At 34.2% G+C, this 16,288-nt stretch overlaps 1 protein-coding gene across 1 annotated transcript; it reads left to right on the top strand.

Annotated features, from left to right (window-relative positions):
- Positions 1-2,954: 2,954 nt before the first annotated feature.
- LOC129257502 (ADP-ribosylation factor 4-like) lies at positions 2,955-15,934 on the top strand. The gene is made up of 6 exons (XM_054895837.2): positions 2,955-3,188; positions 7,238-7,318; positions 8,080-8,189; positions 9,587-9,658; positions 10,944-11,069; positions 11,511-15,934. The coding sequence occupies exons 1-6, from the start codon at positions 3,122-3,124 to the stop codon at positions 11,592-11,594; spliced, it is 540 nt and encodes a 179-aa protein (XP_054751812.1). The 5' UTR covers positions 2,955-3,121; the 3' UTR covers positions 11,595-15,934.
- The last annotated feature ends 354 nt before the right edge of the window (positions 15,935-16,288 follow it).

Raw genomic sequence — 16,288 nt, 5'->3', positions numbered from 1 at the left:
GGTTAATCAAGTACCACTGAATATCCTGTGCGAGTTTCAGGTCACATGACCATGGTCAATGGTCATTTAAGGTCAATGAACTTTGGCCGTGTTGGGGGTATTTGTTAAATTACCATCCTAACTCTGAAAGTTTATGGATCTAGTTCATAAAACTTGGACATAAGAGTAATCAAGTATCACTGAACATCCTGTACGAGTTTCAGGTCACATGACCATGGTCAAAGGTCATTAAAGGTCAATGAACTTTGGCCATGTTAGGGGTATTTGTTGAATTACCATCCTAACTCTGAAAGTTTATAGATCTAGTTCATAAAACTTGGGATATAAGAGTAATCAAGTATCACTGAACATCCCCTGTGAGTTTCAGGTCACAAAACCAAGGTCAAAGGTCAGTTAAGGTCAATAAACTTAGGCCATGTTGGGGTAATTGTTGAATTGCCATCATAACTTTGAAAGTTTATGGATAGAGTGAATGAAATGTGGACATGGGTGTAGTTGACAAGTCTTAAGTCACCGTTCAAATGTCATTTATGGTCAATGAACGTGGTATTATGTCATTATATGAATGGTGTTTTTGTGAATGATTATTTTATTGTAGTTTTCAAAGTTAGCACTGCTGCTATAATAAATCGCGTAATGCAGGCGAGACTGCCAGAGGCGTTCCACTTGTTTCTATTGCACTTTGCTCGCTCACAGCTTTTTAAAAATATATATTATATTGCCCTATAACGCTCATTACACTTCTGCTAATACACCATGAGCTAAGCCCATTTGGCCTACTATCAATTTAGTAGAGTGGCAAAATAAGCCAAAAAATTTGAGGGGGCCAGATATGGCATATCTGGTAAACTTTATAAAAAGTTTCGAGCGAGCAAAAATTTCCAAATTCCAATTTTGTGATATCATATTTCACCATTCTATCCTTTTCTCTTTTTTTTCTGGTCACGAAATTTTTTTTGGCCGGGGGGAAGCACCCCCCTGCCCCCCATCTGTATGCTACTGATATAGGCTAATTGCTATTTGGTCAACACTATACACTTGGTTTAATACCCCTCTAATTAATTATCAAGTCTCATGTCCAGATGGTCCGAGTCCAACTACACTTCATCTATTAATTTTTTTCTTACTTTGTCAAATGAAAATTTCGGTTCAGAAACTTCATTTAATCATGGAGACAAGTTTTGTTACACCACTTGTGGATATTAGGAAAACAAATGGCTATATCCTAACTAGCAGTTATACAATGTGGTAAATAACAATTCGATCAAATTAGGAATAGACAAATTGGTTGTTTGAGAACAAATGAAAGTGGAAGAAGCAGATGTCGGCCAATCAGAAATTTACCCACAATAGATGGCCTCTCTGCAACATGATTTTTGTAACAAGAAATAACAGTCTAGTAATAGAAGTTCAATTTATTTTGTGACCATAAAAATTGCTATGATAATTTCATCACCCGGCTCTTCCGTTTTTACCTTGCACTTTAAAGAGCCTTAAACAGTAAATGAATTTTGTGAAGGGGACAGAAAAAATGAAAAATTATCAAAATGGTGAATGTTTGAAAGAAATCAGACCAGGAATAAGAATGGGAGAGGATGATCACATTTCATGGTATACCGAAAAATTGGGAACCCCCTCCCCCAGCTCCTTCGGCCATTGTTTGGGATTCTGATTGAAGAAGTGATTGTGTGTCCTATGTATGATAATTCTTTCACTTTAAGCTTTTATGTTAAGCTTTAGATTTATTTCCCGACATCTGTTCATCAAGGCTCTGACCTTATTGTCATGGTCTCTTTTTGCTTCTTCTACTCCTACTGTATAACTATCAACTTCACTACAGTATCATAACTTCAAATAACGGAGGCTTCAAACTGACATATTTTTGAGTTCAGCCATGTATATGGATTCCATCTTTAGCACTCATTTGTATCTCGCCACAGATGCAGCTATTCATATTGATTGGGGAAATATACCAGGGGCCGCGGAACGGTTTTCAAAGTGAGGGGGGGGGCTGAACCAAAAGTGGGGGGGGGGGGCTGACCATGCTAAAAATCACAATCATATGGTCATTTTTACGGTTTTGGAAAAAAGTGGGGGCTGAAGCCCCCCCCCCAGCCCCCCCCCCCCACGGTTCCGCGGCCCCTGTATACTCATTCATATACTAGTAACCTAATAAAAGTAGTAATGAATTTGAAGTTATTAACATTTTGGAGGATTTACCAAATTCACCCAAAATAAAAACAGTCACAATCTGCCTCTGATACCAAATTGTTGGAGTTTTTCATCACTAAGGGTATCTGAAAATCACAAAATGTCCAGAGTTTATTGACAGAAATGACCAAATGTCTGCAGTGCTTAAAAGGGAAGTTTACCCTGACAAAAACGAATTTTATTGTAAAAATAAAAAAAAATATTATAAAAGTGGTGAAGGTTTGAGGAAATCCATCAGATTAAAAAAGTTATTAGAATTTTATTTGTTTGATTTGTGACATCACTACGAGCGGCTTAATATATTAACATGTATCGTGAAAAGACGTGAATTTTAAAAACCAATGAATCATTTTCTCTATTTAAGATTGAAAATGGGTTTTATTCAAATATCATGAATGAAGAAAATTTGTAGTCATTATGAACCACTAAAAAGTTGAAATTCATGCATTTTATATTACATAACATGGGCTAGCTGCTTGTATGCCGGGCTTGTATTTGTTATATCACAAATAAAAAAAACTTTAAATTCTAATATATTTCTTATAATCTTCAATGGATTTTCTCAAACCTTCACCAATATTTTTTCCACTATGTTTACAATAAACTTTTCGTCAGGGTGATCTTCCCCTTTAAAAACTAAACAGTCAAAGGGGTCATCTCTATTTTACCCACCCCTTAATTCCTAAACACAGCCCCTGCCCCCCCCCCCCCCCCGATCTCAGAGCGCGCATATTTGTGTGTCCGTTCGTGCAGCGCGCATACATTACACGTATATGAATTGACGTGGCACGACTGTACTTCTCACGATCTTAGACTCTGGCCAAAGTTTCTAAATTGCTTATTATTACCCAAGGAAAGAAAGGAATTTTCAAAAATCTAGATTGACGTGTTACCACATACCAACTTGAAGATGGGATTGTATTTTTCAAGTGCTTTCAATAAACTTTTCGGCAGTAAAACTGTCAGAATATTAATGGGTAAGTAGACCGTGTGAGACTAGTGCCACAGTCACAGTGGCTTAGACTTGAGAGCCTTAGTGCCGGTATTGGTTAACTCTGGGACCTCCGCCCCCGGAGCGGCGGCGGAGCTCAGAGCCATGAATGGGGTCCAGTATCACAGGGGTACGGTAATCGTCGGTATAAGTTAGTTCCTATTTTCTTATAATTGACAAAAAATAAATTTAGTTTGCTTTTCATCGATTCGGCATTATCGTGATCCAAGTTCCCGGTGACTCGAATCCACGGACAATTTTTCACAACGTAAAACATGTCCTACCTGTCTCAACCAACCTTGTCGTTGCAGTCGCATGTCACGTAATACGTATCTCTTTTCACTTTATTGGCATCGATCGGGTCTACTAAATAAATCAGAATTGCATCGATCTACTTCTTTTCAATCTCTATTGCTTTATTTCGTTAACCAGTACTTTTCATAATCATATAAATAAATCGGGATTATTCATCTTTTCATGTTTCTCACAAAAATTTTTGCTTTATTTCGTCTATATTAAATTATTACGTTTTTACTAAATAAATCAAAAGGCCCTATCCCTCTTCAGTCTCCATTGCTTTATTTCGTCGATTTCTAATTTAAATCAATCAGAATCGCATCTACTTCTTTTTCAGTCTCTATTGCTTCATTTCGTCAACGAATACTTTTAAATCAGGATTGTCTTTTTCATGTTTAGATGTTAATCTGACAATTCAAAGTTTGCTTTATTTCGTTTATTACGTTTTTACTAAATAAATCAAAAGGCCTTATCCCTCTTCAGTTTCCATTGCTTTATATTTTGGATTCCTAATTTACTAAATAAATCAGAATTGCATCTAGGCCCTACTTCTTTTTCAGTCTCTATTGGCATTGCTTTATTTCGTAAACTACTAGGCCTACTATTAATAGTAAATAAATGATGATTGTCTCTTTCATCTTTTTCTGACAATCAAAATTTTGCTTTATTTCGTCTATACCTTTTTACTAAATAAACTTCAAAATTGCATCTAGCCCTATTCCTTTTCAGTCTCCATTTCGTCGATTCCTAATTTACTAAATAAATCAGAACTGCATCTACTTCTTTTCAGTATCCTTATTGCTTAATTTCGTCGTCTACTATACTGTATATGCTAAATATGCATAATTATATCCTTGTGATTCAAGTCCCCCTTAATGATCCGAATTAAAGCAGTGTGCCACTTTTAGACAGTTTCCTATTTTCGATAATATGAATAGAATCAATAGAATTGCATTAAACAACTATAGAACTACTCGTGATCCAAGTCCCCCTCTAAAACAAAACGGCAATTAACCTGTTGATATTCATATACCCCTCATTTCCCTCCTCTTCAAAACCACTCTGTCACTTTTCGACAGTTTCCTAGAGATGATAAATGGATATTTTCGATAATATGAATTAAAATCAATAGAAGCACATTAAAAACATTAAATCCTTATTACTCCTCGTGATCCAAGTCCCCCCGTAAAACGGCAATTAACCTGTTGATATTCATCTACCCCTCATTTCCCTCCTCTTCAAAACCACTCTGCCACTTTTAGACAGTTTCCTAGAGATGATTAATGAATATTTTTAATAATAAGATTCATTACAAGTAATGAAAATCACATTAAAACACTATTTAACTGTCTAATTACTCCTCGTGATCCGCGTACCCTCCCCGTGTTAAAAATGTCAAATTTCCCATAGGAGGGGACTTGGATAACTAGGAGTACTATTACTCGTGATCCAAGTCACCTCATAAAAATACAAAACGGCAATTAACCCGTTGATATTCATTTCCCTCTTCAAAACCACTCTGCCACTTTTAGACAGTTTCCTAGAGATGATAAATGAATATTTTTCGATAATAAGAATCATTAAAATCAATGAAAATCACATAAAAAAACACTATTTAACTGTCTAATTACTCCTCTTGATCCGAGTCCTCTTCCCGTGTTGAGTATGTCCAATTTCTTATAGGAGGGGACTTGGATAACAGGAGTAGTATTAGTCGTGATCTAAGTCCCCTCTCCTAAAAATACAAAACGGCAATTAACCCGTTGATATTCATCTACCCCTCATTTCCCTCCTCTTCAAAACCACTCTGCCACTTTTAGACAGTTTGCTAGAGATGATAAATGAATATTTTCGATAATAGGAATCATTAAAATCAATGGAAATCACATTAAAAACACTATTTAACTGTCTTATTACTCCTCGTGATTCGAGTCCCCTTCCCGTGTTGAGACTGCCAATTTCCCATAGGAGGGGACTCAGATCACGAGGAGTAATTAGACAGTTAAATAGTGTTTTTAGTGTGATTAATTTTGTTTTATTTAGTGTTTTTTTATCATTGGTTCATCAACTTGGAAGATATACAGCAACAGGAGAGAAAAGAAAAAGTGTCTGAGTCAGTTGTTATTGTGTCAATGGGAAAACGTGTGGTGGAAGGAAGTCCCCGTTTAGTGAGAAGCTTCGCACACCGTTTCGCATCGCGAACAATAGATTTCTTTTGAAAATCTTCCAACCGTGGATTCCATTGAAAGATTGCCGATATTTGAGGTGTGTCTCAAGTTTGTCCCCAGTGACTTGGATGACGATAAGGCCATCGATTCTTTACTTTATCTTCTTAAAGTAACGCCAATATATTTATGATTTCAAATTAATTTCCAATCAGTGAGAAGAGATAAACAAATCTGGATCCAATTTGTCTACCCCCCCCCCCCCCCAAAAAAAAATGGCGGTGACTCCCGATTCCTGATTTGTACCGTCCTGATGAGACTAGCCAGATTGTTGATGTCAAGACTAATCTTTATTAGTTGAGACTATGCATACACAAGACAAAGCTTTTTCATAAAAAGTTCATTTGATTGAAAAGAGATCATGGAGATAGATTAATTTAAATTAAACTTGCATAATATTTCATCAAATGGATGAGAAAGTTGTGAATTTTTAAAGTTTCATGATTTAGAATTGGATCTAGATCTAATTTTTAAAAATACTTATCTAGATTCTAGTTGAACATTCTGTTTTCTGGTCAATATGCAAATGAAGGGAGTCGATCATGACTCCTGTCAGTCATGATTCACATCGCCCATTCAGTATTTAATTTTTTTTTTGTATGAAATATAAAAAAGAGGTTTGACTCGATCCTCTTTGATACTACAAGATGGAATGTGCATATTGGTCAGCAAAAATGGAAATAGACTCTTTAACACAAAAGAAAGTGTGAGTGAAGTCATTGACCATCTTATTGGCATATCACTGCATTGTCCTAGCTTTTTTGAAATGCTTTAAAATGCTATAAATTTATTTTACATGCAATTTTAAAGAAATTTTCAGCTTTATGTCTGTTTGATTTTTCTCTTTTTATTCAATTCCATTTTTTATTGGAATTCCTCTTAAACTTCCTCTTACACTCTGGGAGTTTAGCAGCCTAGCTTGGGTAAAAATTGTAGGGGATACAGAACTTTGTAAAAGAGTAACAAATTTGTCCAAATTTTTTCCACTAACATTGCATTTCAGTTAATGTACATCATCCCAGCTATCAAATTGTGATTCCAAATTTTTTACTCATGAAAGAAAGAAAAAAAAATTGAACCGTCATCAAGTACGTTCAATGCAAAAATACACATTGAAAAAGGCCAGATAGTAGATGTTGAGAGAGACAATGCATTTCCATGAATGACATTGAGATGGGGGAATTCTTTAAAATAACTGGTGAAAAAATTATTTATTTGTATTTAAATGTTAATCTTGACATATTTATAAAGTTTGAATTATTAGATGTTTAGATAATTTGTTCTCCTGTAAAGATACGGATGCTCCCATTCTGTAGTCAGCTGGGCATGTGCTCAGTGATCAAAGTTGTAATGTAAAGCAAAACTTTGCAACCACAGCAATATGGAAAACTTGTTAAATTACAGAATTCTGAAGTATATAATTTGAAAGTCAACCAGTATCAACTAAATTCTTGCAGATATATCTATATTTTTAATTAGTCTCATTTGGTACCTGTATTTTTTTTTTATAAAGTTGGACTGGATGCTGCAGGGAAAACCACAATCCTGTACAAACTAAAGCTAGGAGAAATTGTGACTACCATTCCAACAATAGGTAAGTACCCCCATTAACATGTACATGGACATGTACCATGGATGATGATGATTGATGATGATAATAATACAGACTGTGCTGATACGATTTTATGCTAAAATTAGAATTTATAAAGAAAAAAAGAGACCTATTATGTAGCCATTCCGTAAATTTCACTCTTAATATTTCAGATTTACTTGTTAATACCTGGGGCTAGTAATGGGGTCAGAGGTAACCCACATGGCTTAAATCGATCCAATCCCAGTAATGCTATAGCCAGAGATGCCCAAGAAATCTGCTTCAATGCCCAATTCATTGGCCATTTATATATTGCTCCTATCCATGTTTAGTCGAGCACTCTTACCAAGGTGTTTTGCACTAGTCATATTTGGATTATATTTATCATTTGGCTTTGATCTAGAAATGTGCCCTTAAAAAAAGTCACCTTGACCTAATACATGTAGATTGTGTACTAGTAGATCTAAGTAATAAATTCAAACTTAGTTACATTTTATTTGCAATAATCTGATTCCATTGTCATTTTTTCAACATATTCTAACTCCATTGTCCTTTTTTCACAAAAAATGAGGATTCTTGTAATACTGTTAAATTTCCTTCAAAATCTATTATCTCTCATTGTCTATTGTAGAGAATGTAAATTTCATGTGAATGGATGTCCAGCTCAATATTGCAGAAGTTGTAATACCAAGTATTCACATTAACATTTCATTCAAGAAAAATAATTTTTATACATGCTGTTGATTGTCTGTTTATTTGTGCAGGATTTAATGTGGAGACTGTGGAATACAAGAACATCAATTTCACAGTTTGGGATGTAGGTGGCCAGGACAAAATCCGACCACTTTGGAGGCACTACTTCCAAAACACACAGGTAGTGTATATTTTTATCTAATGTATGACTTCTGGTTCATCTAAAAAATAATGTACTCAATCTTGTTTCTATATGATTTCCAGATTTTCATTTTCATATTTCGGTCATTTAAAAGTGCATTTTTTGTGTTGTCATTTAATGAGAATGGAGGGGGGGTTCATTGAACATAAAATAAAATATCTAACTTGCAAGAAGTTGTGATGTCTCGATTTGATACTTGCTATCTGTTCCTCTTTTCAGTATTTTGTATTTTTTAATGAAAATACTGCAGGTTTCATTTTTGGCTCGCCTGCATAGCAGAGTGAGACTATAGGCGCCGCTTTTCCGACGGCGGAGGCGTCAACATCAAATCTTAACCTAAGGTTAAGTTTTTGAAATGACATCATAACTTAGAAAGTATATGGACCTAGTTCATGAAACTTGGGCATAAGGTTAATCAAGTTTTAGTGAACATCCTGCTCGAGTTTCAGGTCACATGACCAAGGTCAAAGGTCATTTAGGGTCAATGAACTTTGGTCAAGTTGGGGGTATTTTTTGAATTACTATCATAACTTTAAAAATTTATGGATCTAGTTCATGAAACTTGGACATAAGGTTAATCAAGTATTAGTGCACATCCTGCTCGAGTTTCAGGTCACATGACCAAGGTCAAAGGTCATTTAGGGTCAATGAACTTTGGTCAAGTTGGGGGTATTTGTTGAATTACTATCATAACTTTAAAAATTTATGGATCTAGTTCATGAAACTTGGACATAAGGTTAATCAAGTATTAGTGAACATCCTGCCGGAGTTTCAGGTCACATGACCATGGTCAATGGTCATTTAAGGTCAATGAACTTTGGCCGTGTTGGGGGTATTTGTTGAATTACTATCCTAACTCTGAAAGTTTATGGATCTATTTCATAAAACTTGGGATATAAGAGTAATCAAGTATCACTGAACATCCTGTACGAGTTTCAGGTCACAAAACCAAGATCAAAGGTCAGTTAAGGTCAATAAACTTAGGCCATGTTGGGGTAATTGTTGAATTGCCATCATAACTTTGAAAGTTTATGGATAGAGTGAATGAAATGTGGGCATGGGTGTAGTTGACAAGTCTTAAGTCACCGTTCAAATGTCATCTATGGTCAATGAACGTGGTATTATGTCATTATATGAATGGTATTTTTGTGAATGATTATTTTATAGTAGTTTTCAAAGTTAGCACTGCTGCTATATTAAATAGCGTAATGCAGGCGAGACTGCCAGAGGCGTTCCACTTGTTTAATAATAATTTCCCTCAAAATGGAAAATGTTGTCTCTACCAAAAATACTGCAATATAAATCCTTGTATTTATACGTTCATTCTTATCTTCTATGATCATTTTCAGTGTATACATGTATCTTTCCAACTTTAGGGTCTGATCTTTGTTGTAGACAGTAATGACAGAGAAAGAATGGATGATGCAAAGGAAGAACTCAGCAGATTAGTAAGTGATGTTTTCTTAAATAAAAACTAACTATTTGTAGTTTCAGCAAACAGTAATTTCATGAGAAAGTCATTTTGAAATACAGATCAATTGTCACCATTTCATGGTAGCTTTAGATGTTGTTTGTTTACACAAACCTGATTCTGAAATCATGAAATCTAAGCAGAAAAATGGTCATACTGAAGATCACTGACTCATGTGGGACTGTTTATTATTATTGTCAGCATTTCTCAGCAACTGCACAGAATTATTTATTTCATTTTTATACATGCAAACACTTTGGTCATTTAGTGCAATTCGTGTGAAAAAAGTTGATGTTCTATTCATGAACACCTACAAATAGCCTTGAGTTGGCCTTGTGGGCTAAGCAAGTGAATCACAAATTTTGTTTGCGCCAATTTCTTGACAAAATAAAATGAAGAGGAGTTTAAAACTGCAAAAATTGCCAGCCTACAACAAATGCATGGCTATAGGAAAGAAGACTTGAACTTTCATATGTTTAGAGATGCATGGGGGACTTAGAGTTATTTTCTACAATTAATAAATCAAATTTAGTTGTAGTGATTAACCTTGTTGTAAGAAGCAGATCAGCAATCAATCGCAGATTTGTCATTGACTGTGGTATAAATGATTGATTTGGGTACCCCAAAAAGATTTGCAATTGATTGCAAGTTTCTTGCAACATTACATCTATCTCTACTTTAAAAAATTTACTCAAGGCTCACCTTCTTATATAATTTCTATTACAAAATAATTTCACTTTTCCTTTCCACAATAATGCCTCACAGCTAATTTATTATCATTCTTGTCATATTATGTATAATTTTGAACCACACTACAACTCATAAAGATTTGTCATCAATTCATTATATTTTGTTATTATGTTATCTTATGCCTGTTTTATAATTTTGTTCTTATATCACGTTTTTAATCTTTTTAAATGTTACATAAATCTATGTCCATTTCTATGGTAATTTACATTGTTTTATTTTTTTTTCCGATTGTTAAACTACTGTTTTTATCTTGATGCTACTTTATTGTAATTATATTATTGGGATTCAAACTTGTACGGGTTTTTCAAACCTTGTTTTGTATCCCTTGACATGTTTTTCTTTGTATGTTTTACTTGTCTAAATAAATACAAATACAAATTTAAAAAAATACAAACATTCCATTTGTATTTGATAAGTGATCAACAAACTATTTCATATTTGAAATTTAAATGATCATAATTGCAGTATTGTACATGGGATTCATTCATTTTTTTTCCTTCTTAAACTTGAAGTTGGATGAGCAAGACTTAAAGGACTCGGTTATACTGGTATTTGCCAACAAACAGGACCTCCCGCAAGCTATGAGTATCGGGGATATGACATCTAAATTTTCAGACTGCCTGCAAAAAAAAAACTATGTGAGTATTTAGTGATGAAACCAGAGGGCTCCCTAAGCTTTTCAGTATGAGGCATTCTAATTATCCTTAAAGTGCTATATCAAGTGTAACAACATAAACGCAAATATAAGACAATTAATGGCAGGGGGTGGGGAAAATACTGCTTTGGGCTCAAAAGCAAAGATCAAATATCAAGTTTAAATTTGATTTGACTTGGGCTCTTGTACATGAAACTATTTTTACTATTGATGCTTATTTGATGAAAGGAGAGTTGTGTGTGTGTGTGTGTGTGTGTGTGTGTGTGTGTGTGTGTGTGTGAGGGGGTGTGTGTGTGTGTATCTTTGTAAATAGAGATATATCTTGTTTAAATCAGTAACAGTATATGATTTTTTTTTGCCATTCGATGTGAGATGTTAAATATTTGAAAATCCTGTCTACTTTCTTTGACTCTGTCTTAAACAGTTTATTCAGACTGCATGTGCAACGCAGGGTACAGGACTTTACGAGGGATTGGATTGGCTATCACAACAGCTCGCCAAGAAGTGATTTCCCTGCCATTATCTATAGACTTTATTCCCCTGCATTTATATTCTGCACAATTTGGCATGGTGTCTTGTAGTAATATCCTGTGTATACTGTAAATTCAGCATTGTCCAGCAACCAACAGGATCCTTTTCCATGCGACGGTTATGGACATCTGGTTAAAGCTTGTCGAATATCAGATTTTTTTTTCCCTGAGAAATTTCAGGATACCATCACAAGACACAAGAGATACAAAATTCCTTTCTTGTATGTCACATCTTGAAGAAATTATATTCATAAGACATTTGCTTTGAAGATTGACAAATTTTCCAGATTTATCCCTGGGAGTGTAAGGAAATATACCATTACAGTAGGTAAGAATTTCCTTCTTGTATGTTGCATTCTTTAAGAAACTATTTTTAACATTATGTGAATTTCTGTGACTCAACAAAATTTAAGTCAATGTTTAACAGTTAGTATTAAATTCACTTTCCATGTCAAGGACTGTATAGATCTTAGATTTTTATCATTTCATCATCAACAGTTTACCATGAAGTCAATTTCAGAGATTATATTGTAGAAGCTTGGATGTTTGTTGTGAAAATTTCTGAGTCTATGAACTTGAGAAATTTGTTTACTCTGTCATTGTTTCAAACCAAAGCCAAATTAAAAAAAAACATAGATAGAACAACTCTTGAATTTGTATTTGTTAGTAGAAGATAATTCTGTGGAATATTAGCATATGATATTTATATGGTACTTTTCATTCTAATAGTCTGTGGAATTTTCACATTATACTCAACAGCTGAGAATAGGATAACAGTGATATTCCAAGAGTAAGGGCCAATATCATGTGATCAAGTGGAATATTTCTAGCATTCCATGTAATGAAGCCATCCAATATAATTATTTAAAAAAAGGGTAATTGAGAAAATCATGTCACTTATCACAATTAGTTATTATGTCCCCAATTCATGAAATCAGTTTAATCATAAAAATGTGACTTACATGTAGCTCTTTATGGCATCATAGTGCAATGCTCATTGCCCACATTGTCTATTTTGTGCATTTTCACATGCACATTTGACAGTGCAATATGGTACCATATTGAACAGCAAGTCTTGTACAGTAGCCCATGGGATTTTTTGTCAGACTTTGGTGCTTTGCGCAATACGCTCTCATACTGCACAGGAAATCATGCAGACAAAAGAAATGATTTTGATGCATCGTTAACCCAATATAGATAATAATGGCTTATATTTATGTGGCACTTTTCATGTTTGATATTAAATGCATTTAGTACCTATTGAAAGTCCAGGTTTGCATCCCCTCTGTGTAAAGATTAATGATGATGTCCCCACATTTTTATTTCCTCAAATTGTTTAAACCATCACACTTCATTATTGTCTATGTTGATTAATTCTGATAGCAAATATCAAACTGATTTTTCAAAGGTTTAGGTAATTATGTGGGAAAGTCATGCATTTCTTTTTAGACATTAGTTTGGGTAGTGAGATAACAGCATGATAAACAGTGAAATAATGGGGATATTCAAGTGCTTTTACTGCTACATTTGCAGAGATACATGCTCATCCACAATGAGTAGAAAAGGTATGTGGATTGACATCATTATCAACTACCTTAATCAAGTATCACATCCGAGAATATAGCCTATATATATATATATCAGTCTTATCTGATTTTCTCCTCATGTGTGCAGAAAATGTGGCAGATTAAAATCATATGCCCAGATTGACTTGCATTTTATGCACATAATTTAATCAACGATGATTGAATACATGTTCAACACTTTTCATTGTGCACATTTGCACTTCTCTTATTGAACCAACCACACAACATGATATGCCAAGTTGATGGCATATTTTTATTGTGCTTGAGATATTATAACTCTTCTAAGTTAGTCCAATGGTTGGTTGAATATCTTGCTACTTCTGCAGCGATAAATGTTTGTTTTGTTATATTTATTTTATATTTGTTGCTCTTGAGGGAGATACCACATGTATTGTCCAAATTTCAGTCAAGTCTGCGTAAGTAGACCTTTCATGAGCTTGATAGTTTAGTTCGGTGTATATATTTCAATCATAAAAATATAATGTACAAGAGTAACATATACAGCAAATATAGCTTGAAGATGTGGAAGAAAAGGAGACTTAAAAGTAGGTTCGCAAAACTTTTAAGGAATAGTCCCCAACAATAAATGTGACAAGATTACTTGGTTTTACATTTAACAAAGTTTGAAATAATTGCCCATGTCGAACATATTGTTTGTCCTAAGAGATTTCGGCACACTCACCCGTAAATGATGGTAAAGATGGTCTTTGAATGTGGTACTTCTCCCTGAAGTATCAGCTAGTGGAAATGACACAATATGACTTTATTTTTCATTTAATTGATCATTAGGAATAATGAATATATTTCATCCCCTTTTTTCACCTCCCCCCTTCTCTGGTAGTACCATCCCCCGGACAACAAAAAATGAATATGTATAGGGAGACAAGGAAAATACAAATAATAAACTCCTCTTCTTCCTATTGCTCATGAAAACTACTCTCATAGAGTTTTGTAAATGACTGACTTATATCTGATTCAATGTTGCTGTTGTATCTTGGGTTTTCAAAAGGCATGTACTATTCAGATATGAATATTTAAGAATATTTATGAATATTTCAAGTAACCATATTGTATAGACTTGAACATAGCACTTGACAGATTTGTTTTCTACTGTTGTACCAGTAATTTGCTAACACTATATTTCTTAGGACGTTTTGTCACATTGACCCGTGTTCCAAAGTCCAGTTTAACTTAAACATGGTTCAAGTCTGTGCTCAATTTATGGGAAGCCAATAATGTCAAATTTTGTTAACATAGTAGATTCCTTATTTTTATTTTTACGGTATTATGTCTATGGTGAAGAGATATGTTTAAGTTATTATTCCCAGACATTTTTTAATGAATGCATTGGGCACCAAATGTACTAATGAATCAAGCCTCTACTGTTAGAGGTCTATGTCAAAGTTGGCTGTCCATAGTTAAACCACAACTTTACACCAGAGTTGAATTAAATCAGAGTTCAGTATATGGGCCATTGTCATGTAGTTTTTCTTTTAATCTATTTTCCCAATAATCCTGATGCATTCCACCATTTCATAATCTGTTTATATCATTTATTTAGTTCATCGCAGAAGTAACGCGTACTGTAAGAAAAGGGAAGGAATTTAAAATATTAGTTTGCTTAAAGTCCTAGCTTACTAGGCTTGGTATCTGAATGATTTTTTTCTATATTTTCCTCAATGTTTATCACAATATAGGTGTAGTATTCATTCACTTGGTGGAAATTTAAGCTGAAAGTTTCATAGTTTTAGATCAATTTTGTTGTCTACTTTGGAGACAAAATATTCTCCATCTCAATTTGCACTTTGCTTCAAATCAAAATTGTAAATATAACAACTTGAATATACTGACAATTCCCCCCCCCCCTACATGAAAAATTTAAGATATATGTATACAGAATTATTGCTTTTAATATACAGTAGTGATTATTATGTTTTACATGTAAGAGGAAGGAAAGTGTGATTCTGGGTTGATAGGAGGAAAGTTTCAATATAACCATGTGCTATTCACATTAACTGATAAAGGAGTTGTAAATAGCGAAAATCTTAGAAATATATAAATTTCCATGTAGATATTTTGGCATATACATGCTAAACAATAGGTTTGATGGGTAGATTTTTCACTTATGCACAGTTTTGTTTAATTTGATATTTTTTTTGCCTTTCTTTTCATGATTTTCACTGTAATTTTCACGAAAAATTGTGTTTTACATGAAATTCTGTTAATTCCATGTTCTTCACGAATTCCATTATTTGTTTCTGTTTTCCTCGTATTGGAAAATTTGGGTTTTTCATATTTATTTGAAACAAATTTGCTGCCATGTACACAGAATGAGGTCTCTGCTAAAAAAATATAAATAATGGCCCCAATGGCCTTATTATACAGAGCTTCTTGATGGGAGATTTAAAAAAAAACAATCCTAGGTATTGTTTCCATGTAAGTGTTCTCTTTCTTCTTTGTTATTCTTATTTATTCATTGTTTTTGTATGTTCCATTACAGATATTGTGAAAGTAAATAATTATTTTACAATGTTAGTAGTTACCTAAAAAAAGGACATTTAGTGTGGGGCTGTATGGGGATTTAGTTTCTTTATTGCATAATGTATGACTCTGCCATTGTTAAAAGATGACAGAAATATTACTTGTGATTTAGTTACACAGATGAGAGCTACATTGATTACAACACTGTATGATAAAGATTGATGAAATGAATAATACAAATATCATGTAAACATGTTTTAATATTTTTTATCTTTTCAATTCAAATTAGAGAGAAAACAAGATATATATAGTGCAGGAAAAGACTGAAAGGGAGAGGGGGAGATATTTAGAGAGAAAATGATGGAGGGGGAGAGAGAATGGCAGGGGAGAAATAGGTAGTGGGATGGGCAATGAGTGGAAAATCTACAGAAAAAGATAGAAAGGGAAGAGAGGCAGCCAGGGGGGGGGGGGAGGGAGAGAGAGAAGGGGAGGGCAGAGGGAGATCGAGGTAATGGGGTGGGTGAGCCATGAGGAGAGGAACATCAACAGAGAGGAGACAGGTAGGGGAGGTGGAGGGAGAGAGAGGAAGTGGAGTGGGGTGGGGT

The sequence above is a fragment of the Lytechinus pictus genome, chromosome 3 (assembly GCF_037042905.1).
Source record: "Lytechinus pictus isolate F3 Inbred chromosome 3, Lp3.0, whole genome shotgun sequence".
Taxonomy (NCBI): domain Eukaryota; kingdom Metazoa; phylum Echinodermata; class Echinoidea; order Temnopleuroida; family Toxopneustidae; genus Lytechinus; species Lytechinus pictus.
Note: the sequence above shows the minus strand (reverse complement) of the source record. Positions and strands in the feature narration are given on the sequence as shown.

Bases quoted from the DNA above. Each gene is read 5' to 3' on its own strand.
- LOC129257502 (XM_054895837.2), top strand. From the start codon at position 3,122: ATGGGATTGTATTTTTCAAGTGCTTTCAATAAACTTTTCGGCAGTAAA. The intron at 7,319-8,079 runs GTAAGTACCCCC...TTATTTGTGCAG, and splicing joins GACTACCATTCCAACAATAG to GATTTAATGTGGAGACTGTG. The intron at 11,070-11,510 runs GTGAGTATTTAG...TGTCTTAAACAG, and splicing joins GCCTGCAAAAAAAAAACTAT to TTTATTCAGACTGCATGTGC.